This window comes from Falco biarmicus, chromosome 1, assembly GCF_023638135.1.
Source record: "Falco biarmicus isolate bFalBia1 chromosome 1, bFalBia1.pri, whole genome shotgun sequence".
Classification (NCBI taxonomy): Eukaryota; Metazoa; Chordata; class Aves; order Falconiformes; family Falconidae; genus Falco; species Falco biarmicus.
Window position 1 is genome coordinate 18,959,234 of NC_079288.1, and position 27,466 is coordinate 18,986,699.

Consider the following 27,466-nt stretch of genomic DNA (forward strand, 5'->3'; position numbering starts at 1 on the left):
TGAACCTCCCGCCACAGCGCCCCCCAGCGGCGGGAATCTGCCCCCTGTGCAGCGCCTCGCACCGCGGGGGGCCGCGCTGACCCCGGGCCCAGCGCCCTCCTTACAGCCCCAACCCCCCCTACCCGTCGCAGGAAGAACCAGCCAACCCAGGTGGACATCAAAATAGTTTTATACAGATTATTGGATCTCAGTAATACAGGTAAAAAACAGAGGGCCCGGCTCTGGGCAGAGCCAGGCCTTGCCTCACGCCGCCCCATCCCGCTTCCAGGAAAAGGCGATTCAAATCCCTTTTAAAAATGTACATTTGAAGGCACAGTGCATGGACCAACAGGCTCCAGGGACCAGTGGGGGACCAGCTCCTCGGCAGAAGGGACCTGGGCCCTCCTGTGGGCGGACGGAGGGTGAGGGGCCTCCCCAAAATGGTGCCCAACAGCCCAGCGCTCTGCCCTGGCTGCAAGCAGGGAGCGAACGCCAGGCCTCCCACCTGGTCCTGCTGCCTAGAAAAGTCTCCCACCTTCACAGAACATCTCAAATACGCACCTACGCCAAGCGACGCGCAAAACGCACTCTCGGGGAAAGGGCCAGTTCCTATGGAGACTTATTGCTAGTGGGACAAAGCAAGGCCAGCTCAGTGGGCTGCCAGAGCACAAAAAGCCCAAACTGAGCCCTAAGAGCCATTTGCAAACTCAATGTTAATATAAAACCCTGCTAAAGCCCTCAAAAGCAGGCAGAGATCAGGCAGGGTTAACACTGCTGTGAGCTGGTGTGCTGCAGCCCATCACACATGGCAACAGGTCACAGCCCAGGACCAAATCCCATCACCCTGCTTAGCACTAGGAGTCGGCAGAGATGTTCATGGCTCCTGCAGAAGAGGCAACAAAAGCAGCTCTTTCACATGACAGCAATGTGGGACAAGAGCATGGGGAATGCTCAGCCTCACCTCCCTGTTCCCAGCACACCTCCCCAGCCAGATCTTACCACATTTCTTGCAACAGAATTCCCCGTGGAACAGGGAAGAAGGTATACTGCTGTCTAAGGGTTATCTTTGTCCCTCCAGGTGGCTGCACAAAACCAGCCGAGACTATGAGCATGGCAGCACGGCCCCAGGCACGTGGTTCTGGAAGGGCATCTACCACATGCAGAGGTGGGGAACAGCTCAGGTGACAAGGCCCAACAGCCTTCAACAGGGAACCCACCGCACTGTTCTCCCAGAGGAGACCAGGTCAGAGCCCTGCAGAACAGACCCCATCATACATTTGGTGCAAACACCCTCCCATAGGCACCAGGTGCAAGTTTCACTAGTGGGCCTCCCAAGGCTGCTGGAGAACAGATCAGCTTGGGGCAAACTACATGCCTAAGACGTTGCTGCACCAAGCTTCTGCACCCATGAATCAGTGCTCAGGTCAGTGGGGCAAGAATCAAAAGAAGAAAATGAGCAGCAAGAAAGTAAGTGCCTATTCTAACCCCAGCCTTCTGCCCAGAAAACACAGGAATGTCAGAGATGCATAAAGGCTTTGGAAATCAAACGTTTCATCCATTCTTCCCTCCTGGACATTGTTGCTATTCCCCACAAACCCCATGTGTCTTGGGGATGCATGCTGTGGTTCCCCTTTCCAACTTCCTGCCAAGTGCTATAAAACAGAATTCGGCTGCTTTTCCCTCCTCCTTCCGCACAGCTGTTCAAGCCCTTCCTCACACCTTGCACCCAGGCCCCCACAGCAGCAGACACAACCGCAGACACACAAGCCAGTGGAGCTCTTGCTACATCAGAGACACTGTAGCAGCAGAAAAGAGCCAAGCCAGCAGGCTAATTTGATGCCCACCATCACCAGAGCTTGATGAGAGGGTGTTTCCAAAGTGCTCTGATCACTAAATGATATTTAGGTGGCCAGTGGCAAATGGTGCAGCTTTCCTTCAAAATTTAAGATTGAAGCTGAGCCATGGATACTCCCATGACCTCTCCCTGCTGCTCCAGTAATGCTCAAATAGAAAGCAGTGGTCAGATTTCACCGTTTCCTCCTGAGCAGTGGTGGATTTGAGCAAAACTGATCAGGTGGAGGCAGTAGCTGATTGCTTTTCTACAGTACCCACCACAACCAGTTTATCCATTTGCTGTAAACAACCTTCAGTTGCTCTTTCAGACACTGTGCTGTTGTAATGCTAACACGAGACCCCAAAGGCCAAGTCTATTACACAAACAAAAAGCAACGAGGGGTGACGGGGATAAAGTTTCTTCCTTCCCCAGAAGTCAGGAACAGCAGTATCGCAGAGCTGGCAAGCAACTGAACTCGTCAGAGTTCACTGAAGCTCTGACATTTGCTCCTTTCTCCAGCTCATATCAAGAATGGATGTAATCTCCCCCGGCTTTCAAGATGCCAAGTCACCACCTGGAACTAGCAACACATTTGAGGTGCTCCACAACCACTGCAGAACACAGCAGGCCACAGCATCTCATGGTGGGGAAAAGCTCCAAGTGAGCAACTGAGAACAAAGGGCTTTTGGGGGGCTTTTTTGGTCTTTCTCCAAGGCCTGCTCTGCAGAACGCGGAGTCAAGTGAAGGATCTGGCTTCCCCCAAGTATAGAATGGAAAACATGAAATCCAAACAGGTAGAGAAACTGCTCTGGAGTGCTGTAACTACAACTCCATGCCGGTCTTGGGGCACTTCCCCACCATCTGCTCGCTGTGTTGAGATGCTGGGGAAGTGCTAAGAACTCTGCTGGCCACCCTGTTAAGTTGCCTTTCAAACAACATCACATGAACCTCCAGATCATGACCCAAAAACGTAACAAGCCGTGCCCTTAGCCTGGAAGCAGCCTCCAACACCCACTGATTTGCATGGCCATAGGGACAGAGCAAATAGTAGGGGGAAGTTGCCACCCACACCTCTGGAGGACACGTCCTGCAAGCTAATGTTTCAAAACTGAACCCCAGGGATTGCCCCCCACCACCGGGTCTGGTCCATGGGAACCTCCTTTCCTGCCCAGGAGGTGTCAGTGTTTGCTAGAGTACAATGTTTCTTCTTCAGTGTCTGTTTCGTCCTGAAATTCGTGGCTCAGGAGGGACTTCTTGGAACCAGTGGACATCATGCGGATTTCGTCCTCATAATCATCGTGGTGTTGCCGGAGGCGGTGGAAGCCATCCTTGTGTCTGTTGGACTTAATTGAGCAGACACACCAAATGATACAGGCGGTGAGGACCAGAGCAGACATACTTGCACCTGCCAGAGAGAAGGCATTAAAGTTAATGCCACGTTCCCCACCCTAGAGGTCCCTAGGCTTGCCACACTCCGTCTTCCCTTCTACAGTCACCACCACTTTCCTCACTTCACTGTGACCCTTCTCCTCCCTCCTAGACCACAGAAGACATGCCATGCAAGACAGCTGCTCCCAGAGCAGAACTGCACTAGCTTTACTTTCTGTGCTCACAATCTAGGATAGCATCAGTGAGCTCCCCTGCAGACCACTGGGTATAAACTCTAGCCTCCGCAGCAGCTGCCACCTCAACATCCAAAAAAAAAAAAATTATCTTAATGTTTACCTGGTACCAAAGCACTCCAAACCTGGGGAAGAAGCAAGATATAGCTCCCAGCTCTACACATAAACAGGCTCTCCCCATTCCAGGTATCTCAAAGTCCATTCCAGACCCTTCAGAACCCTGCAACACACTCCACCTCCTCCATCCCTCCCATCTTCTAGCCCAGCATCACCAGATCAAAGGGTTGCTGGACCAGTTTGCAAGGACAAGCATGCATTCAGAAGGGAAAGCAGGAGATGGCTTAAGTCTGCAGGCTTCCAGTTCAGTGAAGGGTCATTGTCAGCATGAACTGGTAGAAAAAGCAAAGCTCAAAGCTTTGATCAGAGGTGTCACTTTACCTGCAACAGTTACAACCAGCTCCCTTGGCAGACCAAATATCCTGTTTTCGGTGTCAAATACAATAAACACAGAGCTGGGTGCATCATGACGTACAAAGACCTGCAGAAAGACACGAGAGCTCAGACTGTCTCAAAGCTTGCACCTCTCTTAGGTGTCCAGACAAAAGAGATACTTGGCATCCACCTGGTCCTGACCTGGCCAGCAAAGACAAGTGCAATGAAAAGGAAAGCTGCTGCCCAAAACAACCCTGCTGTGCTGGGAAATTCTTCTCCATCCTATACCAAGGCAGAAAACAGCTACCCTGGGTGCACAACCAGCGGCTAAACACAGCCAGTTCTGCAGAGCCCAAACAGGGATGCCTTTATATGACAGGGAGTGGGGGAAACATCCCCAGTACAGGCATTCATGTACCTTGACATGTTTCTGCTGGTACCCGTCGGCCATCGCGTTGATGTTATGCAAACCTGGAGCTAAAAGCACATGGAAATAGCCGCCTTCTTTAGTATAGAGCCTCAAACCTTCATTAAGAACGATGGTAGCTTTAGAAATTGGCTTGCCACTCTTGTCTTGGACAAACCCATGGACTCCCTTATGAACCTAAAATAAAGCATTTGAAACACACCACGTTCAGATCGGAGCATATGGCACATTTGTAACTGAAGTAGAATCTAATCTTCCCCTCAAGATGCAGCCCATTCTCCATCCCTGACACCCTAATAAGCAGAAGCACACAATACTGCAAGGACTGCTCAGCCCACAGGGAGGCAACGCAGCACAGATGTTTAACTCTCATAGCAACACATTTCCTGGTCACTTGCTGCCTCTGTTCAATCTATTCCTCACACAGCCTAAATTATGACTGTCTGTAATTACACAGCATCAACATAAACACAAAGACTCTCCATACTGTTTTCTTCCTCCCCACCTCCCCCCCCGGGCCCACCACCTTCATTCCTTGCCAGAATTTCCTCCCACAGACTGCGGCTCACCTCCACGAGCATGCTAAGGAGAGATTTCCTGTGGTCTGTCCACAGGCCAGGAAGCTGTCCCGCGCTCGGGAAGTAACAGCAGCCTGTATAAACAGTGATCTCAGGACAATGACCAAACATAACGCTGAAATCCTGCAAAAACCAAAACGACAGTTACAACAAGAGGCGGCATTTAAAAAGCTTTGCAAAGTGCAGCTGGTGGCAGGGAAGTTTTGCGCAGACATCAGAACAAATACGTTTTTTAATGCTTGTTTAGCAGAGATGGAAAGCCTTGTGCCATGATAGAGTACCTTCATACTTCCCAAGTGACTGTGCCATTCAGAGCCACGGATCACACCGCCAGGAATATTCTCATCTGCAAGAGCGAGAACACAGCTCTCAGACAGATCTGCTCCTAGCAGAGTCCAGCACAAGCTGACAGGGGGTTAAAAGATTCAGCCAAACATACCTGACTTATTTGGACAGCCTGGCTGGCCCAAATGCATCAGTGGATGGTTGTTTGCATACAAAGATGCCAAATGCTTCAGTGTTTCTTTGTTCTCCACTACAAAGAGAAAAGTGAGACTTTGAGAGTGCAACTCCTATTCACTGGAGGGCAGATTCCCACTCTGACCCTGTGATCCTGTATTAAATAGCGACACATTGTTTCAGGGCCATTCCAGATTTCCTCTAACACTGAGGGATGGTATCAAAAGCAGACTTTATACCAGCTTTGGCAAAAGAAAGATTGAAGTACTGTTGTAGGAACAGAAGTGGTAAATATTCTGATCCCTAGCTGAATCCTGTGAGGTTTTATAGCTTTACTTAGACTGTCAACTCCACAGTCCAAGAGCTGAAGACAGAAGGATGCTACAGACCACCACCAGCGCAAAAAGCTCTTCCACCATGCAGTCACATGAACTTCTGTGGAGACAGCCCAAGGGTAACTGTGCAGGCAAGGCTCTGGAGGAGTTAGTCATACCTGTCTGCCCTGGCTTATCATACGGGTAAGTGACCAGCAGAGATCCTCCATCCAGCGCAACAGAGAGACTGAAATCCCGCTTCAGTATCAAGTTCTCTACAATGGCTCTGGTCTCAGGCTCTCGTGTCCCTGAGTACCGAGAGTAATTGCCTGTAAATCAGAACAACAAATAGAAAAGGGAATTGACAACGGTTTCCTCTGCTGTTTGAGAGGCCAACAGTACATTTGTTTATGTCTGAAATTGTCTGCTGCATGTATTAGAAGTTATTTGTTAGACCTGAGCAGATGCACCTGACAGATAAAGCAAAGCATCTAGTTCACTCTACCCATGGAGGGGGAATTAATCTGCAAAGTTAAACAAACGTGACATGTCACTATTTCCTTTTGTGACACAGTAGGTATTTCATGTGTTTGCTCTCCTCAACATCACCAAACTGACATTTTCTTAAGGAAGCATTTGGGATGATCCCAGCCAAAGCCAGTCAGAGAGAACACTTCGTCACCAGGAAGGGTGGGCACAGCACTGGTAACAGTGCTAGGGATACAGCAGGCAGTTACACAGAAACCAGAAAAGCAGGGAAAAAAAAGGAGACTGCTTCTGGGGAGCATGAACAAAGAGCATTTTTGAGAAATTGGGGGTTGAAAGAAATGAATTAACAGGAAAAAATACACTAGGTGTTGTCAAACCTCGGGACTATTCCTAAAGAACTTTGCTTAGTCTTTTCCTTGCAAACAAGAGACTGCAAATTACCATCTCTAAGGGGGATCCAAGCTTTGAAAGCTTCCCAGTGTGCTGCCTGAGCTCCAGGACAGGAGTGCTGCTCTTTTTACAGGTAGACCTTGTAACCAAATGACTACACCCAACCCCAGAGCAGCTAACAGAAGACTTCTACAGCAGCCTGCATTTCTACAGGGACACTACACACCACTTGGCTTTAATTTGCTTTACTTGTGAAATCTGTGTCCAGGTCTCTGCCGTGAGCATTAGTCTGGCCTATCTTCGATGTGCAGCCTCTCTCCTGCGCTATCTCACGTCCATCTGGATTCAGGGAAGGCACAATCACAATCCGTGTTCGGTCAATCAGCTGAGCAAAAGGAGGAGAAACAGTACATAAAGTGCAATTAGTAGGGTTCATTCTCTGTACATCTCATTTGCCTGGACTTCACCCTAGGAACTGCCGTCAGAGGTTCCCACTCGCCCCGTGGCCCTCAGCACCTTCCATTATGTACAGGATCACTGCAAGCCACAAGTCAGTGTTAACAAGACAAGTCTCTCCCAGTCAGCGCCGTCTTCTCTCTCAGGATACAGCTGGAAAGCTTCAAGATGGTCCCTTGCATTGGCTCCTCACCTTTGTCACAGCAGCATTCTTCTTGTAGCTCATGCAAAGAAATTCTGCCAGTGCCAGCAGCAGCTCTGTACCAACGGGAGCGTTTCCATGAATACCAGCAACAAAGCGGATCTTTGGCTCCTCAGGCTCAGACTGGTTGGGCTTGTTGGAGATTTCAAGGGACCAGATCTGACGGAACTCGACACTCTGACCCAAACTGCCAAGAGATGAGAAACCAGAGTGTCAGCTCAGGAACAGAGCTGCGGCCCTAGCCTGGCCTTATGGAGAAATCCCAGTGTGGAAAGGAACTGCTGCCAACCTCCATGAGGAGGCTGCAAAGGCAAGTGACAAATAAAACAATCACATCACATGAGCAGATTTGCAGCAGCACTGAACACAAATCACTATGAACACCAGTCTGAACACAAGTAGCTGTGTAAGAATGTATCCAGGTGCAGGTGTTGGTTTTTTTGGGTTTTTTTCCCCCCTTCAGAGCAGCATACATCTGGACATCAAACTAATTTATGATGCAGAAGTTGTTGCTACAGTCATGCCATTAAGTCAGCCAAGTGAATGCAAGCAAAGCAGGGAACACAATCGGGGCTGATGCAACTGGAAGGACAATAGAGGCTACAGATCAGAAAAGTGGCCTTGGCACCAGTGGGGACAGCACATGAGCATGTTGTGCCTGGTAACAACAAGCAAATGAGGTCCTGGGACAAAGAGGTTTGTGCTTTCTAAAGCTGACAGAGGGTAAGCGCTACAGGTCACAAAGAAAAGCAGAGGACTGCAGCAGCTGGTCTCCTGCAGGAGGGCAGGGACCTTGGCTCAGGGCAAGCCAACTCAAACACGTCATGCACCACTGAATTAAATCTGAAGGCAGACAATCTGAAAAGGCTGTCTGAGATTTGTGAGTCAAATTTTGATTATTTTTGCTGGGGACTCTTTCACATGGTGGATGTCAGAAAGGATTTGGAGAACGGAGGAAACAGAATGCATGAAACAGAGATATTTGCAGAAGCCTGGGATATCAATGCTGGGAATACCACCAGTCCCAGGCACCCCTGGGGAACTGACAGCACCCCAGGTTTAATTCAATAAAATGATGTCTCATGAAAAAAGCACATGGATGCATCTGCGAGTGCCCACAGCCACCATGCCCTTCCCCATGTGGCTCCTTTGAACCCAGGGACCACAGGGAAGGGGAGGGACGAGCTCCCCATCTTTGCACTGCATTCATGGCTCATCATTTCACTACTTCCCTACCACAGGCTGCTACTCAGGGGGAAGCTGAGCACTGCTGCTTTGAGTTTTGACCTGGTGAGATTTATGATGTGTGGGAAGTTCAGATAGAGGCCTCGGAGGAACTCAGAGAGGTCCTTGTAAGGACGGTATCGGTAAGGAGAGACATCCCTTGATGAAGTAAGCAGGAGGCGCTCCAGGCCATTCTCAGCAGACAGATCTTTGATCAGGGTCTCAAACTCCTTCTCGTTGGGGTCACTGGTGTCTGGGGTGTTCAAAACCGGAACTTTCCCCTCCTCCACTTTGATGTCTGTCCGGGAAAGAGTGAAGTTGACCTGCACCCCACCTTTGCTGCCAACTTCCACTGTCTTAGTGACTGGATCATACCTGCCCAGGGAAGAGAAGGCACAAAGAAATGTCAGGCATTTGAGACCTCACACAAGCCAACCCCCTTCCTGACTAGGCACTCACATGGGACCGCTACTGCTCCCCTGCCAGAAGTGAGAAGCATACAAAGAGCAAGAACACTTCAAAGGGACATGGGAATGGCAGGAGGACAGGGAGCAGCTCAAGGCCTAACATGGCACTGAGCTGCTTTTGGCTCAGGTGTTGCAGGGTTATGTGGCAGGCTGGCAGGACAACAAGTCAGGCTGCTTTAACACAGGTTTTGGCAGCAGTTGAAGTGATGAAGTCATTTCTGTGGACAGCTGCTTGCAAGAGAATTTCCCCTAAAGATACTAAGTTATCAATTCCTCCTCCACACCACCTCCAAACAAGGCAAGATCTGGATTGCACTTTGACATCAGGATAGCACCACACTGCTACCCCTGCACAGGCCAGAGGGCAGGAGACACAGGCGTGCCTACAATGATGGCGCTGCTCCTGACGGGGAAGTCAGTCATGCAGCTGTTTGCTCCTTGTGCCCCAGCTTGCTCACCCTCGGGCAGATGCTGTGATTTTGTACGTCCCCGGGACCAGGAGGCGCCAGTAGTCTCCATCTTTGTAGGTGGTCACCGGGTGGTCGATGTTGGCCACACTGATGGTGGCGTTGAGAATGCCCCTTCCATCCATAGCATCCAGCACAAACCCCCAGACACCGCGGTGAACCTGTGCACAGACACAGAGCCCTGCTGAGTGCCAGCCCTCACTCTGCCTCCCACATCCCACCAGCTCCCAGCCCAGGAGGTTCAGCATTCCCAGAGGAGCACCATGTTCCAAAACGGTTCAGGTTACACTCGCCAGCAGCCGGTGTGGACAAAGATCACCTGATGAGTAGAATGAGCAATTGTTTGGCTCAGGGTGCCACCACAGCACTCTGCTCCACACCTTTGTTTACGTGCCCCAGGTGCGCAGCGCTACCACCAGCCCTGACTCAGATGGGAACAGCACCTAATGGCCACTCTAGCCTAGGGAAAACCAAGGTAGTGGTAAATAAAAAGCCCACATCTGCATCACCTGGCTCCTATTCCCATACAGATTTTTGTACGTTGAGAAAGAGGGGAGAGGAGGAGTGGAGACACGTTCTGTTGGGGATGATTTCCATGGAAGAGGTACCCTGTCTGGCCAGCAAGCAGCACTCACTTCAGCCTGCAGCTTAGCCTGTTCATCCAGGCATGTCTAATGCAAACCCCGGAGGCAGCTCACACAACTGCTTCAGGTCAAAGTGTCTCACCTGTTTCATGAACTGGAGGAGAGATCGGCGATTCTGCTCCCAGTATTTTGGCAGCTCCTCTGCTTTTGGGTATTTCACACAGCCCAACTCAATGGTCACTTCAAAGCAGTTTGTATGTAAGTAATTCCAGTCTTGCATCCCACCTACAACAAGAATGTAAAAACAGTTTTGACAAAGTCTCCTGAAAGCAACTGTAACACAATTCAAAATAAATAAATAAATAAACACCCAAAAACACCAAACAGCAGAGAAAGATGAAGTACAAACTACAGCACACCTTTTATAGTTGGGGGGGGGGGAGCTTTTACACAGGGCAAGAGATTCAAGCTTCAAAGGGATGCCAGAATAGCAGACAAATAACCATCCTTCTTGTAAATACCTTCCATGCTAATATCGTGCTGTAAAATTTTATGAAACTATTTTGCTAATAGCCAGAAAAGCTACACTGTAAATTCCTTCCCCCAGGAATAACTTTATCCGAGTACATTATTTAAGAGGTTATAAAAGAAACCTGAGTCCCAGTAATCTGGGCTGACCAACACAGAGTTTGCGACTGATCAGACTAAACTCTAAGCTGCACATGCATTAACCTGGAGGCAAAAGTTGTAAGAGATTTAAAGTCTACTTTACCTGGAACGTTGTACCACTGAGCCCCATTAGTGATGCCATGCGGGAAGTACTCCGTGGGGTACATATCCTTACAAGGGCTTCCCTGATACATCTTTGTGTTTTCCTGCAAAACAAGACACAACATGTGAAGCTGAGTCTGTACTCCACAGCCACCGGCACCGTCTAACATTAGTCACACACCTGGGGTTACCAAACACAGAGGTTCATGTAGACGTGTGTTTGCATGGCTGCAGCACAAACTGCACCCCAACCCAGACACCCTTGCTCTCCTCCAGCCCATGTACAGCATTTTCCACCGCCCTTCAGTGCACTGGCCCCCATGCCCACACAGAGCGCTCCTCCTCCTCCTCCAGGGCCCACAGACAGAACATGCTGGACATCCATCCACTCATGGAACCAGAGCGTCCCACAGCACCAAACAGTAACGCCAGGCACCCACCGTACCCACACCCTCCCCTACCAGCTGCTCAGGAGGTTCCCAACAGCATCAGGAGTTAACCCAGCACGATGTGCCCATGTTCCTGTGAAGAGTTTTACCTTGGAGTAGGAAAGCGCCAGCTGCTGAAACACAGCATCGTCTGGAGATTTACTGTATATGGCTATCCCTTGCTCATCATCATCAAAGGGGTAATTAACCACTAGAGAACCTGCAGGGGAAACAAGCTTTGACTCACACTCAGGCTTTCTATATGAGCCCTCAGCCTAATAGGGGAAATTTCTCTTTCGCTCCAGTAAGTGCCAAGTCTCCTGTTTCTCAAGACTTGGCATTAAACAAAGCATTAAAGCTCAGTGGACAGAAGAGACACAAAAAAGCACAGGAAGAGATAAAACCACACCCGGCTGGGAAGGTGAACCCAAGCCATGACACAAAGGTTCGGTTCTTCCATGCAGGAGGGATGAGCACAACCTCATAATAATCGCTTTCACAGAGGAGAACAAGCAAGGGGAGGAGTTTCCTAGAACACGCATGGTGCTCTTGGCCCAACTGCTGTAGTTTTCCAGCCTTCCGGAGTTTACTGCAAGCACTGACAGATGATAACGTCTTTGGCTTTTTGTAGCTTTCCCTAAGCAAGTTGTATTAATGGCACCGCGGAACCCCAGACACCGCCGTGGCTGCAGAGCTGCCAGCCCCCTCCTCCCCACACACAGTACTCCTGCGCTACAAAAGCGAGCAGGCTAGCAGAAAGCACCTGCAAGTTACCCCAGCTACAAGCCAGCAGACAAACTGTCTAGGGAATGAGCTGTAATACAGAGAGTTAATTTAGATCATGCCCAAAAGATAATTAAATTACAGCAAATTTCATAGTTCCACGATGCGACTCACGGCAGGGAGCCCTCAGGATTACAGCTTGTTCCCTTCACTTTATGAATACTGTGAAGCCTGTAACAGCCGCAGCACTATATCACATTCCCAGACCCAGCTGCTGAGCAACCACTGACAAGAAAGTCCATCCCCACCTTGCAGCAGGCAGCAGGTTAGCTACTCCCCACTTCAGAGAAGTGCCTGGGACCCTCCCAGCAGCCTCTTCAGCTCCCTACAAACATGCCTGGGGACATGGTTTTCACTCCCATTTCCAGCTTCTTATCCATCTTCCAGCAGCACAAAAAAGGGTTGATTTACTCTTTGCGTGTGTCCTTTGCAAACGGCCCTCCCCCTGTTGCAGGAACCCAGCTGCTGCTGCTTCCCAGCGAGGACGGGGCAGAGAGCTCTCTGCGAGAGCTGCTCGGTTCACACCTACAACACCGTGGAGATACCCCTGCCAGCGCCCATCCCCCGAACCTCAGTGCAGAGGAAGGAGCTCGGCTGGGCTGCCATACCTCCGTGCAGGTTTGCTGAGAGCACAAACGGGTAAGTCTTCAACCAGGTCATGACAGCAAGAGTTTCTGGCTGCGGTGGGTCTGCCACATGGAAGAACTGATCTGGAAAGTTCCGGTTCAGGTCGTAGTTGTTGCTGTTGTTTCTGCCAATGGTACCTCCTCTGTCTCCTGAAAATTAAACACAAGCTCAAGCTTGCACACTATGCAAGTTTCCACTGAAGTGAGGGGATTTACTAAGCACCCTCTTACTACAGAGCTTACAACTATCCATCAAGGGAGGACAGCAGAGAGCACAGCAGCGCGGGGGTTTCCTACACCCCAGGGCGAGGGGACAGCCACACTCCCCTTCAGCGGGAGGTCTGCTCTGCACAGGGGCGTCCCGGGGGTCCCGGAGCCCTTCCAGTGGGTGTTCGCACAGGCTCCCCAGGCCAGTCAGACCACAGCAAGCAGAAAGGCAGCGAACTATGAACAATCCAAGCAGCCGGATGTCAGGACCACAGAAACCTCAGAGCTCACCTTCCCAAACCAGACGGACAAGTTCTTTGTTAAATTCAAGCAGAGCTCTGCTCCCAGAAAATCATTCTGGACAGACTTTGTTCTGCCAGTCTGCAAGAACCACGCAGTTTTAAGGACTTCCCCAACGGAAGTTTTTGCCAATTTCAACATCACGATAAAAGTCTGTATTATCCTTGGACAAGTGCTCTGCAGACAGCCTGGCTCCCACATCACATGTTACTAAGAGCATGGACCAAAGCACAGCAAGCATGAGCTGTGTCAAAGGAATGCCTTTTTTTAAAAATAAGCCTTGGGATAGCCACAAACCATAAGGGGACCCAAAGAGGGGCAGCATACAGCACTGCTGAAGTGTAAGAGCTCTCTCCAACACCTTCAAGCATCAGTCAGCCACGCACATTCTGCAGTGCGAGGTCCTCCCACTCATCCCACAGCACACGCCGAGTCCCTTCTCAGCTGACCTGTGCAGAAGGCACCTCTGCTGCAGCAAGGTTTCCAGATTTCTCACAGGTACCACGAACCCAAAGGCTCGTTCTCAGAGCTAAAACCCCATAGATATTTCAGCAGAATCAGCAATACCTTCCTGGGACTTCTCATAGCCATCAGGGTTCATAGATGGCATGATGTGAATCCGTGTGCTCTGGACCAAATCAGTCACTTCAGGATCTATGCCAAAGTTCTTGCAGAGGTACTCAATGAGGTTCAGCAAAAGCTCTCGCCCCACAACTTCATTCCCATGCATGTTACCGATGTACTTGAACTCTGGCTCCCCTGCAGACACATGGCCACACCAAACAGACAATTATAATCATGACATTAAAGCTTGGAGACATCCCGCCACCCTGAGCATTGCTCTCACCAGCCTTTCTGCAGGGCCGGAGGACATTTGCCTAAAATTTACCCTTCTGCTCCCACAACACCAAAAAGGACAAACATTGTTTCAGGGAAACCCCTTGGTCCTTCTGTCCCCAGAGCTCCATGACCAGTGTAGATGTCCCCAGCCACACGCTAGTGCCACTCACTGCACCTGGTTGCTTTAGAAAGTTGCTTCAAGGGGCAGCTCAGCCTTTCTTCAGACATGTGCCAGGTCTACACTCCTTTCTGCTCTGCTCACAGTTTCCCAACACAAAGGGTCCGCCACTTACTTGCGTTTGTGCCTCACTGAAAAGGATTTTCCATTTACCTGGTTCATGGGTGCCAGGGTTGTCCGAGATCTCCATTACGTAGAGCTCCCGCAGCTCCACTGACTTGCCCACAGAGTAGAGTCGGGTTATGTTGGGGTACTCATTGGCGTGCCGCCGCAGGAAGATCTCCATGTCTGAGAAGTGATGGTGGCGAAAGTCCACAGGTTGGATGGGTTGATGGAGAGAGGTTGGGCTTGGGGCCTCTGCCTGCGCAGGGGTGGGGGTGACGGTAGGGCCGGGAGCAGGCGTCGCTGTGAACTGTGTGATGTTAAGAGCTGGTGGCATTACAGTTGGCTGCAAGGAGAAATCAATCTCTGTCGCAGCTCCCTCCTTCACTTCAATGTTCTCTCTGGTCACTGGCATGTAACTGGAAAAAAAACCCAGCTCATTTCAGCACAGAGGCTCTGCAGAACAGAGCCCTGCAGCCTTCCCACCACTGCAGCCTACTCCTCCCAGCCTGAACTCACTGTGATGTTAATGATTACGTGAGAAATTCACCTGCAAACAAGCTCACAGGATTCATCCCACCAGCCTCAACTATGTGGTGGTCCTTGCTGTGCCACAGCAGCTCCTGTTTATGGGCTCACCGGGGAAGAAGCCCCAGGCAAACCACAGGGCTAAGCCTTGGGGCAAGCTACATGTTCACACCCAGACCCAAGACAACACCAACTCTTACTGGGATGATCCTACTCTGCTTTCTCCCTCTGCCCAGAAAGTAAGACACAAGTTGCTACAAGCAATTAAAAGTGACAGAAATGCTGTGCATCCAACAGCACCACACTGCAGTGGGGCATGGGGTGAACAAACACAGCTGCAGCTCTAAGCTGGAGTTCTTTACTGCTGCAGCTTCCAGCCAAGCCCCTTAAATACACAAGATGCTTTGGGGGCAGAAGTCAAGTGAAGGAACATGAGCAGCTGGCAGTGTAGAGGCAGACTGCCACAGAGACATTACCCCATTACAACCGCGGTCACATTGTAGGTCCCAGGCACAAGCAGTCGGTGGTAATCGCCAAATTTGCCCGCCGTGATGTTATGGGCAATACCGGCAACAACAATGGTCGCGTTCTCCAGGCCAGCTCTGGTGACTGCATCCCTGACAAAGCCTTTCACACCGATGTGGACCTGAGGAAAACAATACAAGAGCCTGGCTGAAGACAGGCAACACCAGGGGAAGCGCATCCTCAGCCAGCAGTACTTGCCGGCCCTTCCCTAGACACAGCAGAGCAGGCCTGGGATTCAGACCGTGCTTAGCCAGACGGCAAGGATGGGAATTCCAGCACATACTGGGAAGGCAGCAAGATCTAAGAATTGATTCCCCCTAACAAATCCTCTAATTCATTGACATGGGCACACGACAATTCCAAGATGGCAAGGTTACAAGGCATACTGAGGGACAAAATGCAACTGCCTCCTTTTCCAGCCTAAAATATCACATGCTCAACTCATAGATGGGCATCTGGAGAGATCCTGGCAGAGGACTCTACAAGCCAAGGTCTCAGCAATGTTGGTGCTTCTGAACATCACTGGATATTCATGGCACTGAGGCCATACAGGTACTCTGCATTACATAACAAGAACCGCACTGATCGACCTCTCTAAAACTGCACCCCACGAGGCCCCTCTCTGCTATCGTGGAGGATGTGGGAACAGTGGCAATACCACAGAGAGACACAGCAGCTTTGTAACCACCAACCTCTGCACAGCAACTGCAGCGCCATGTTACCACATGCAGCAAACAAAACCACAGGAGCAACCAAGCACAGTGCGCTCAGCCCACCGTGGACACACAGGTTTCACAGCTGCTGTCCCTGTGCCCCAGCCCAGCCCACACTACCTTCTCAATGAAAGCAAGGAGAGAGTCCCGGTTGTTTTCCCACTCCTGCTGAAGCTCGGAGGTCGGCGGATATTTGCAGCAGGACAGCTCCAATGTGATCTCAAAGCAGTTGGCCCACACATAGTTGTAATCCTGCATCCCACCTGAGAAAACAAGGCAGAGACATGTCCCAGGAGCAATGCACAGACATCCTGCCATGGGATACACATTTTGCCTTGTCCTTCAGCCCCCCCCGCCGGCATCTCATCACGATGCTGCCCTAGTTCCAGAGTGAATGAGCCAAGGAGAAAAGTCAAAGCAGATCACCGTGACAGCCTGTACTGGGGAAGACTGAGCCGTCTCTCCCAGTAACCAGCACGCCGGGCCATTCACATCAGCCACAGACAGTTTGAAGATGACAGTCCCTTTGGTCTCACCGCTCAATCAGCTCTTGGAAATTCATACAGGTTCATTTTACTGCAAAGACATCTTCCAGACATTACAAATCCAATACGCCAAGGCAGGCATACCGCAGTTGGTGTATGACTGCTGCCGAGTCCCTCGCTGTGCATTCCAAGCTACCTTTGGATCTGGGGGGTCTTCCTGCAAGAGATGTTGCTGCACCCAAAGTGAGCTGCAGGTCTCTGATACAAAGGAGCACACCAGACCATCAACCCAGGAGGCGGCAGATCAAATCGGCATGCCGAAGTCCGTTTCAATGACCACACAGCTGTTCTCCCAAAAACCTCTTAGCAAAACTCTAGATGAGATGATAGCAAAATTTCTCCTTCTCTGCCTCCTCAGCTGCTCTTTTCCTCCAATTCCTTATCTGAAGGTCTCCATTTATTTGATATTTAGAGCAGCCCTAGCACAAACCCTGATAAGGTCTGACACAGTGACAGCACGCAGTGAACTGCAGCAAGTCACCTTCAGAAAACTCTCCTCTTGACTTGGGAGGGCAGTGATGCCTCCCGCACTGCCAACAACTCCTGCGACCCCGCAGCAGCCAGGTCCCACAAAAGGAGACCAGGACGCAGACTTGTCCACCTAAGAAACTCCAACTGGGAAACTTCTTTTCCCTGAGACCTGCAGCCAAGTATCCAGCCTCCTCCCACATCTCCTCCTTAAGGCAGCAGTCTCAATCAGTTGAAGGATGTTGCAGCACCTAGGGACAGCATGCTAGCTTAGCGTTAAACCAGCCAAATCTCCGTGAGCACCAGAAAGCAGGAATGCAGAGCTGTTTCCCAGCATTAAGCTTATCTTGCTACTCTTGCCCTTCAGAGAAGCCACAGGCACTGCTACGAATCAAAAGGGTCACCTTGTTCCAGCAAATGTCCTGATCCCGTTTGCTGAAGTTCACGTTCAACCCTCAGCAAGCAAACCTGTTTCTCAAACAAGAATGAATCCTGTACCATTACATCCTGTACCTGTACCAATCCTCCATCCTGTAGGACTGGAGGTCTACAGATATCAATACTCATGATCTGAAGCTCGGACCTCAGCATGCTGCTTGAAAACTGCAAATGTTCAGCCCTCTAAACATACACGGGAGCTTTCAATAGTAAAAAGGACATTCCAAAGCCACCACAAGTCTGCAAAACAGGTTTCAGAGTCACCCTGCCAAATCCCGTCACATGACTGTAGCCAGATGTCATGGCCACATGAGAGGATCGTTACCACCACCACCAAATCCAGCAGTTGTGTCAGTATGGAAAACATGCCACACTAAGTTTTAAGTGCACACTGTCGATATCCTGTGGGTTACACAGCCTCCCTCAGTTACAATCCAGGCCTTGGCCACCACTTCCTAGACGGCTCCATCCCAACCCACACAGCAGTGCCTGCGACCACTCAGCCCAGAGACCTCTGCACACCGACCAAACAACTCCCACCGGCACCAGCTGGACACGGGGGCCCAGGCAATGGGTCTCTTCTGCATGAGTTGAGGAAGCCAAAGTGGCTCTCAGAAGCCCACCTGTGACGGAACAGCTACACATTTGCTCCACAGGAGGCAGATGGAAACTTCAGGAGGAAGGAAAGCAGGACACAGCCTATGGCACGTGTCACGGCACCAGCCTGCGTGACCCCAGCAGGCAAGCCTGTAAGGAATACATACTTTGTACTGTCATCCTTTGCTTTGCCCACCAAAGTGCTACATTAGTGCTATGCTAATAAACCTCACTTGCTTTATCCGAGCAGTTTCCTAATCATTCACAAGCTCCTTTGCAAGCAAGGGACCCTCTGAGGTGCTGGCCAATTAACCAGCCAGAAAGAATCAATACGACGACGCAAATGCACTACCTGGCATTTGCAGAGGCTGTGTTAACGCACAGGCAGGAAAAGCTAACAGCAGCACTTTACCAAGCAGAGAAGACTTATAATAACCATGATGGCTGTAAGCATTCACTGTCCCAGAAGGTCAGGGACCGCTGCTCTGAATTCAATAGCCCCACTGCACTTGGGTAAAGCAGGGATGGGCCGACAGCATAAGGTAGGATTTAGAAGAACAAGACCCCTGGGAAGATGTGCAGGATGGTACCACAACAAAGATGTCCCAGTTCCTCTCATTTCTTCTGGGAGCCTGCTGCTAAGAGAACACAAAGCTTTTACTGTAACAAATCAAATGTCACTTGCAGCCAGGAGAGCATTGCAGCTTGTGCACGGGCTGAAATCAAACCAGGAAAGCGACTTCTCTGTCCAGCAAAAGCGGCCAAAAAGTGTTTGAAGATTTTAAAACTCTCCAACTCAGCTCAAGACATTAGAGGAACAAGGCCTGCAAATCTGATACATACCCAGTTCTATTCAGCTCCTGTTACCAGGCTTAGAAAAGTAACCCACAGCGGGCTGCTCTCTCGCCAGTAAACACCACGCAGAGTGAAACAATTTGCCAGCCTATAACCATCTGTTCATAGCAGGACGCTAATGCATTTGAAAACATCCATACGTAAACCAGAGCCATTATGAAGCATATTTAGTGCTTCATCTGCCATTCAAGCAAATTTAGGACAGATGCTCACCCATAATAGAGCAGCAACGGACTAAATTAGAGCTTGCTACATCAATTTCAGTAAAACTGTCTCTTTGAGAAAGTAGTCCACTGCATGCTTGAGAATTTGGATTGTATCCGTTGCACATATTTGGCCTTCACACAGCCCCGCTGCAGAGCAGGACAGTTATTTTTGCAGCATATGGAATCACGTATTTTTCCATATACCATCTGCACAGCATCTCCTGGATACACAGAAGATCCGGAGGTGTAGAGAGAGACCTGTACAGAGCCCACCATCAGCAGAGCACTACATTCAAGCCACAGAGTGGAAAAAGCATGCCCAAGGCAGAGGGCTGTCAGACTACAGTGCTTCTACTCTACCTACCTGTTTAAGTAATATCTGAGATAAATGCCGGAATAAATCAAGCATTTTTTAATCATAGGGTGTCTTTTAGCCCACACTGCATAAAGCTGGAGCCTCCCAATCAGGCATCATACTACCAGTGAGGAGAGCAAAGCAAAACTGAGCTGCTTACAATTGCAGCAAGTCAGTCCCTGGCTGGCCGTAGGTCACAAAAATGCTCAGAACAAACCTCTCTCCTGCTCTGTCCCACTCCTTGAGCATCAGGACTGCACTTCAGGCAAGGATTCCAGACCTCTTGCGGCACAAGTGCTGCAGAGTTCACGCTGACAAGCGTGCCTCTGCTCCCTGCCAAGCTCAAACCAGGCAGGCGAGCAGCAGAATGCAGCTTTCCAGAGTCAAGCCTTGGGATCCAGATACCATAAATACAACACGTGCCAGGAGAAGCTTTCCAGGCCAGCCAGGAAGGACTCTATTTTCAAACTGCACTATGCAGAAACCTCTCTAATTCCAGCTCTTGCTGCAGCAGACATTAGGAGATAAGAGCCTGCAGGTAAGTTAAAGCAGAGAAACAGTTGTGTCTGCTCTGCAGAGAGAGCAGATGGCACAAAGCAAGCTAGAGACATGATTAAATATGTGGCACAAGTCACTCCATGGACAGAACTGCTTGTCTTGTAGCACGAGATTGGGTGAGCACCAAACAGGCAGGGGAATGTTTTGGTCCATTAGTCTGCAATCATTAGAACTCAGAGGAGGTGAGGTTTGAGCCTTCAACTCCAGCAGCTGCATTACACAGCCCCGAGCAGCACAGCCCCGGGCTCTCTCCAAGAGGAGGGCATTCTTCCCGAGAGCTGAGCACCGCCCTGCAGTTCACGTTAGATGTGAGAAGAGGCATCACAGACCCCCGAACCGCCAGGCCAATGCTTTTCTTGAGAAGAAAGCAAAAAATTGCAATAAGAATTTTATGAAAACACTTACAAACACATAAGGGCAACTAATTTGTGTTTATCTCAGGAAAACATGGCTGAAAACTTCTACCAGAGCTCACACTGTGCAACTCCTGCCATGCCCAGGAAACAGAGGCCACCAGAGCGATGCCACAAGCACCCACTGTTCTCAGCGCTCAGCTGCTCCGTGTTTGATGCCACTAGAAGCTGTTCAGAAGCTCAGTGTGGCTAGTAACCACAGTCAAAACAACCCAGTAAGCACACACATAACCTAAATCCACTTTTCAACCTGAGAAGTGCCTTCTGGTCGATACCAGAAAGGCCTCAAACGCTTGGGCATCAGAGAGTCAAACTAGCAAGGAAAATCGCTTTTAGTAGGGGACTGCAAATAACAACAAGACCTTCCAAGGCTGCCCACAAAGCATCCTACTGAACGTTACACTCAATTCAGTTTCTCAGCTGGGCTCTTTACAAAATAAAGGCAAGCATATCCATCCCACAGATAAGAAGGCTTAAGCGGTTTCTTAACAGCTTTCCAAGCATCACCTGGACCATATACTAGCTCAGACTTGCATGGATTTTCCTAATCTGGACCAGCCACTTGGTAGTTAAAACCCCCAACGGTTAAAAAGGAAGGAATAGCTAGAGCGTGTAGGACAGAGATAGCCTCTAAAAACCGTCCCAGTCACAGACGTGCTTATCTATAGCAGCTGGAATGCAGAAGCCAAATTCAGCTGTCTGGCGGCGAGCCATCTTTCTCTGTGCACACTTGACCTTAACAATTACTCCAACGGTTTGTACTTGCCATCTCAGTTTGACACACGTAAGAGGTTGTTTGCAAACTCTAATGAAAGTTAATGGGGTCTGGCACCAACATAAACCTGAACTGGTAACTCTGGGACAATGAATCCTGTGGCAGTTTGCTTTCCAGCATGTTTGATTTCACATGATAAAATGTGGCAGGAAAATTTCCACCTGTTGAGACATTATGTTCTCATTTATTTGCTTTTCCTGGCTTAGGTTCACGTGGAGCCTACAGTCTCTCCTGGCACAACCTGACCCGCATGCCCTGCACCGTTCACAGAACCGTGTGCTCTGGTTGTCTCCAGAGCTCAGCCTGGCCCAGGGAGCTCCCACGGGGTACCGGGATTTCCCCAGCCTCATTTTACTGCACATTTAAATTCTGCAATCACTGGGAAAGGCCTCCTGGTCGGAGTACAAGCCTCAGCAGTCCCTGGCATAGAGCTGAGCGAGTCAGATGACTTAATACAGCCACCGTGGTAGTTTTGCCACTTCTGTCACACTGCGTACAACTAACTCCCCTTTGCCTGCTCTTCATCCACTACTAAAAATAAATGTTAAAACCTAAAACCCCAAAGGGAGACAGTAAATTCACACAACATCAAATTACATGTGTCCTGGCCTCTGCAGCATCGCTCAGCTCACCCACGTCCCCGTCCTGTCCCCCCCCCGCCGGATCTCCGCTCTCATGGGTTACGCTTTACGCAGGCTGCTCGGGCAGTGCTCCAAGGGCTGCCATCACCCTCCACGGGCGCACCTGCAACAGCAGCCAGGCGTGAGTTACTGCTTAGGGGAGAGATCACCCAGGTGCCCAGCGGCTCCTGTCTGCTCAGCAATGCTCCATCCTACGAGTTAGCATCATCCTACGAGTTAGCATTGTCGCACCCTCCCTACAACCTCTGCCCGTGAACTGCCTACAGCCATCAGCACTGAGCCCGAGATGGTGGCCTGGCAGAGCGAAAGGGCTTATTTCTGCAAAGGCTGGATGCTATTGGGTGTAATATAAATCACAGCAGTGACAGCACAGAGCAAAGTGGTCTCCAGTTCACACCTCACCATCTCCTGTGAAAGGGAAGCAGGGGAACCTCTGCTCTGCTCACTGGCAAGGCAAAGGCAGCCTGAAAGGCTGGGGCACCAGTGCCACAGCACAAGCCAGGCTTCTTGCACCCCAGCGGGAGGATGAAGAAGTTAACCCCACAGTGAAAAATCCTGCTTGCTGGGGGCAGGGGACACATGCCTCAAGCTCTGGAACCACCCTCCCTTCAGAGCACACCCACCTCACCTCATTACAAGGGCAGAAGAAACCTTAGAGCAGCAGCTAACAAACCTCCTGACTGAGATGTTTGCCGATAAAGACCGTCACCAGAACAAGGCAGCGCAGATCATCCAGGATATCCTGTTCCCTCATAAACAAATTCACCAGATTACACAAACCTTCCTCCTGCTGGACGTTTCACAGCAGCAGAGCAAACCCTGAGCCAGCAAACACCAGGGCCGGTGTGCTCAACAGGGTGGAGGGAAGGAGACAGCTGCTAGACAAAGAAATAAAACTGCATCTTATCTGAGCCAAACATCTTATTTGACCAGGGAAATCCTAGGCAATGATTCAGCCACCACTGACATCAAGACTTCCTCTTCCAGCACAGAGGGGATACATTCAGGTCCAATAACAGATCCCCCTTCCTCCCTCCCAGGAGAGGCGGATGCAAGGTTAACACAGGACTCTGCTCTGAAGCCCGTATTTTGGAAAGACGGCATCTTACCAGAATTTGCTGAGCTGTAAGCTCTGAAGGATAAACAACATTTGATGTCACTGCACGCTCAGCACTCCTGCCATCACCCCTCTGCCCTAGCACGAGGGAAAGCCCAGCAGTCTGGGCACAAAGCAATGCAACTTCTTTGGATCATTTATGCAAGGGTTTTTTTGTGTCCTCACCGCAGAAGCTTCTGCATCATCTGGCGAGGCCATGATTGTACAACATCCGCTGAGGGGGCACGGCCATGGCAGAAGTTTTTCTAATGACACGGCCAAGATTTCTCTTCCCACCAGCCCATGGAGCCTTTTCCATGAGAGCATCTCATCCCATAAATTATTGTTTAAATCCCATCTTCAGCAAAACTGACACACAGAGAGCAGCCCACTGCGTGGCTGAGCCAGGCCAGCCACCTCCACGCAAGCAGAGTGGCAGCACCAGGGGGTAAATGACTTATACTCAGATCAGTGCAGCTGCCTAACGGAGAGATCAGGAGCTCACCTAGAAGCCCCAGCAGACCAAATTTCAGATCCCTTCCAGATCCCACTGCACTGGTGGACAAGAACAAGATGTGCAGGTTGTCACCTTCTGCACAGGTCTAACAGCAGAGCAGTTCATAGAACAGCTACCTACCCCACTTCCAGCGAGAACAGCTAGGTTAGCTCAAACCCACATTTAAGGTTTTACATCGTTTTACAGGAGGCTGTTCTATAATCATTTGCAAATTTACAAGTTTGGAGGTTAAAAAAACCTCACAAAATACCGGCATTGGTTTAATACCTTTAACAGTAGTTTCCTCTTTCCTAAATCAAAATGTAGTAACCATCTAGAGACCTAACGACAGTTAATTTGGCAAATGAAGCCTCCCACATGCAGGATAATTCTCCAGCACCTAACACAGTCAGGAAGAACTCTCCAGTTTGCTGTGATCTCTTCCCTATGAACATCTCCCAAGCTGTGATTCACCAAACGCTTACTGGTGCGCCCATGATGCCACCTCCCTTTATTTCAAGCTGCTAGAACACATTTGAAGCTAAAAATATCACTTCATCCACTGTCCTCTCTTCTGTGATAATCACCACTGGTTCGGATGTCAGTTCTCAGTAGGAGCAAGAAACTATTTCTGTAAAACACTCTCTTAGGCAAGCTAGCAGAGCTCAAGCATTCCCCAGCACAGCTTACCTTCTACATCGTACCACTGGGCACCATTTGTGATGCCATCTTGGAAGGTTTCTCCCTCCTCGCCAGGGCAATTGGGTTTGCCAGTTCTCATTATGGGGTGATGCGATGCATAAGCTTTTGCCAAATATTTGAACACTTCGTCATCAGCTGATTTACTGTAGACTCCTGTGGGCTTATGTGTGGGAGAGTCATCATAGGGATAGCTTGCAACCACTGAGCCACCATGGAGATTGCCAGAGAGCAGAAACCTGAGGTTGGGAAGGAGAAGAAGAAAAAAAAATAAAAAGTCATATTGGAACAATTTCAACAGGAAGGTAGCTACAGCTGCCCAACCAGTTATTCTGCTGCCTTCCCATCCAAACAAGACTCCAAACTCTACGTGGGATCAAGGCAAAATGTACCCACTGGACAAGCTGCCCACCAGTAACACCACTTTGGAAGAGGAAGCGACTGGACCCTGCTCCACCAGCCCTGCACAGGGAGAACGCCTGAGGAGCTGCAGCCACACCAAGGCTACGTTACAGATACACACTTGTCCAACACCAAGCTGGCTACAGTTGGACTAAAAGGTACACTGTGCTGGGAGACGTATCCCCTTGTACTGAAGGCAGCCTGCAACACAGTGAGCAGGATTGTCAGAGGGCCTGAACAGCATCCCAGGGGGAGCATGGTGTGGAATTCAGCAGATTTTTGCAATAAACCAACTCTCAGGACGGGTTTATTAACTCCCCAAACTGACATCTGGCATTACTGGAGACGAAACAAGTTTGTCACTGCAGCCTAAGACAGAGCCCTCAAACTCTGGGACAGACAAGCAGTGCCCCTGTGCATGAAGTGATGTACACAGCTCTTCATCAAGCTTTGAGCAACACCTGGTACGTACAACAGAACCAACTCACACAAATAACATCTGGATGTGACAGAGCTGTTAAAATCCCAAGTCAGAAAATAAAGCATGGTATGTCCTAGATCACACTTTTAATTTGATCCCAGGCAGCACAAACATTTCAACAAATCCCAAAGGTAATTGTCTCTGCTCTTCCTCTTTCCACCCAATACAGCACTGAGGGATAAAGAGCTCTCCTTCTCATTCGGCTAAAATGGACTTAGTTTCTGAGCAGAGGTAACGTGACCAATACCTTTGCCTTGCTTAAAACAGCACACACGCATTGCATTACACCCACTATCTCTTTTTTTAATCAGTTCTGTTTACCCAATCATTTCTCTATCAGTGGTTATGTTAGTCTAACAATTGTACCAGCATTAACTGGTGCTGCCAGGCAGAGGGATTCACAAAGCTCCGCGTTCTTCCTGTTTCACCCTGGCTTACATGCCAATCCCAACTCAACCACTTACAAAAAATAAAAAGCCCAAGGTATTTTCAAAATGGTATTAAGATCGTGCACGAGTTTCCCTAGCAACTAATTTTTAGTTGAGCCAAATCTGGAGGGATTTTAGTGCAAACTGCTGCATCAGAGCTGTCCTAAAGGATCTTTAGGACAAGCAATTACTGGTGCCACTCATTAAATTCCTCTAGAGCAACAATCCCCGTGGGCACTGCCATCCACCAAGCTTTCATATAGTTTATCCAAGCAAATTTTGTTGCCTAAAACTGAGCAAACATTATACAATGCTCAACATTGCATGTGTCGGTTGGATCTAACCAACAGCCTCGCAGTGCAACCACAGCCATCAGCCATCCCTTCTCCCTTTATCCCGGTTTTGGGAAGAGGATTGCCAGTTGTTTCAGCGTGTTGCTCGTATCCAACCAGGCTTCACATTCTGGCTTTCCCTGCAGAACTTCCCACGGCTGGTTGCGCTGACCTTTGCGGTTTGGACTTTCCACATTTCTCTAAAGAAGAGCACACAGCAAATGGCGAGACAGCACCCAGCCTGGCCACCGCACCTCCCGGGGCCACCCCGGGGCCCAGCCCGGAGCTGGGCTTCAAGGGTGCCACCGGCCCGACCCCAGGCCCGGTGGCTCCCTGCCACCCAGCCCCCCGGCAGGCGAGCACCCAGTGCGGGTGCTGAGGGCTCAGCGCTAAGGAAGGCAGGGGGCACAGGGGCCGCAGGAGCAGGGCCTCTGGGAGCACTGCTGCACAGGGCATTACTGCCAAATCCAGGGAATTTTCCATGAAACACAAAGACGGGGGGATGCACCGTGGGACACAGCTCTCCCTTAACGTATCTGCGCACAGGCCAGCTGTACACCTGCACCCCAGTATTTCAAGCACCCCACAGCTCACGGTAAAGCACCACCAGCCCCAACAGCAGCACCCGCAGAGAAGCTCAAGACGAAGTGACGAGTTTGCAGCCGCAGGCTCCTGGAGAAGGGACACAGGGGGCTGGGAACGCGGGGCTGTGCCCACCGGGGGTGGTGGCAGGTGCACCCCAAAGCGCAGCCCCGGACCCGCTGGGCACACGGCTCAGCACCGGCGCGGCGGGCAGGACCGACCCCCGTAAAACGGCCAGCGTGGCGCAGGAGCCAGGCTGGGGGGACGCAGGTGGGGAAATGGGCTCCTCCTTCTGTCCCCCAGCCCTGGCAGGCAGCGCTGGGAGAGTAGGGCGAGACCCCGGGAGTGGGGCCGGGGGGGACCCCAGCGGGGGGAGCGGGGCCGGGGGGGACCCCCTCCCGGAGGGGAGCGGGGACCCCCCCGGGGGGAGCGGGGCCGGCCGCACTCACCTGTTGCGGCGCATCCAGGCGATGAGCGCTCGCACCTCGGGCACCGGCTCCAGGTCGGGCTCGGCGGCCCCGAACTGGTCGGGGAAGCTGCGGTTGAGGTCGCGGCCGCGGCTGTTCTCCCGGCCGCCCCCCGCGCCGCCGCCGCCGCAGTCGCCCTCGCGGGCGCGCTCGAAGCCATCGGGGTTGAGGCTGGGCAGCAGGTAGAGGTCGGTGCCATTGAGCAGGCGGCCGATGCGGACGTCGCCGGCGGCCCAGCCCCGCACCAGCTCCTGGGCCAGGCGCAGCAGCAGCGGCCGCGCCAGCGGCTCGTCCCCGTGCATGTTGCCCACCAGCTTCACCTGCGGCCGGCCGGGCAGGGCCGCGCCGCCGGGCTCCTCGCCGGGCCGCTCCGGGCCCAGCCCCGCCGTCAGGCGCAGCACCCACAGCGGCCGCCCCTCCACCGACTCGCCGATGCTGAAGAGCCGCGCCAGGCCCGGGGGGGCCGCGGCCGCCAGCGCCCGCAGCGCCTCGCCCAGCTCGGCCGAGTGCAGGTACCGCAACGCCTCACCAGGCGCCGCCGCCTCCGCCTTCTTGATGTGTGCGGCGCGGGCCGGGCCCCGCAGCAGCGCGCACAGCAACAGCAACAGCAGCGGCAGCCGCAGCGCCCGGCCGAGCCCCCGCGCCACGCTCGCCATGGCCCCGCGCCGCCGGCCTCGCCGCTCCGCCAGCCGCCGGGCAACGGGAGG

General features: G+C 51.2%; 1 protein-coding gene across 1 annotated transcript; it reads right to left on the reverse strand.

Moving 5' to 3' along the window:
- Window positions 1-151: 151 nt before the first annotated feature.
- CPD (carboxypeptidase D) lies at window positions 152-27,466 on the reverse strand. Its single transcript, XM_056343941.1, has 21 exons — window positions 26,742-27,466; window positions 24,059-24,306; window positions 16,046-16,188; window positions 15,164-15,333; window positions 14,211-14,578; window positions 13,607-13,798; window positions 12,515-12,682; window positions 11,234-11,343; window positions 10,697-10,799; window positions 10,067-10,209; window positions 9,332-9,501; window positions 8,470-8,781; window positions 7,174-7,369; window positions 6,774-6,909; window positions 5,825-5,974; window positions 5,312-5,407; window positions 5,154-5,218; window positions 4,864-4,995; window positions 4,286-4,471; window positions 3,874-3,973; window positions 152-3,218 (listed from the first exon to the last, which is right to left on the reverse strand). Exons 1-21 carry the CDS (start codon window positions 27,413-27,415, stop codon window positions 2,992-2,994), a joined length of 4,089 nt encoding a protein of 1,362 aa, XP_056199916.1. The 5' UTR covers window positions 27,416-27,466; the 3' UTR covers window positions 152-2,991.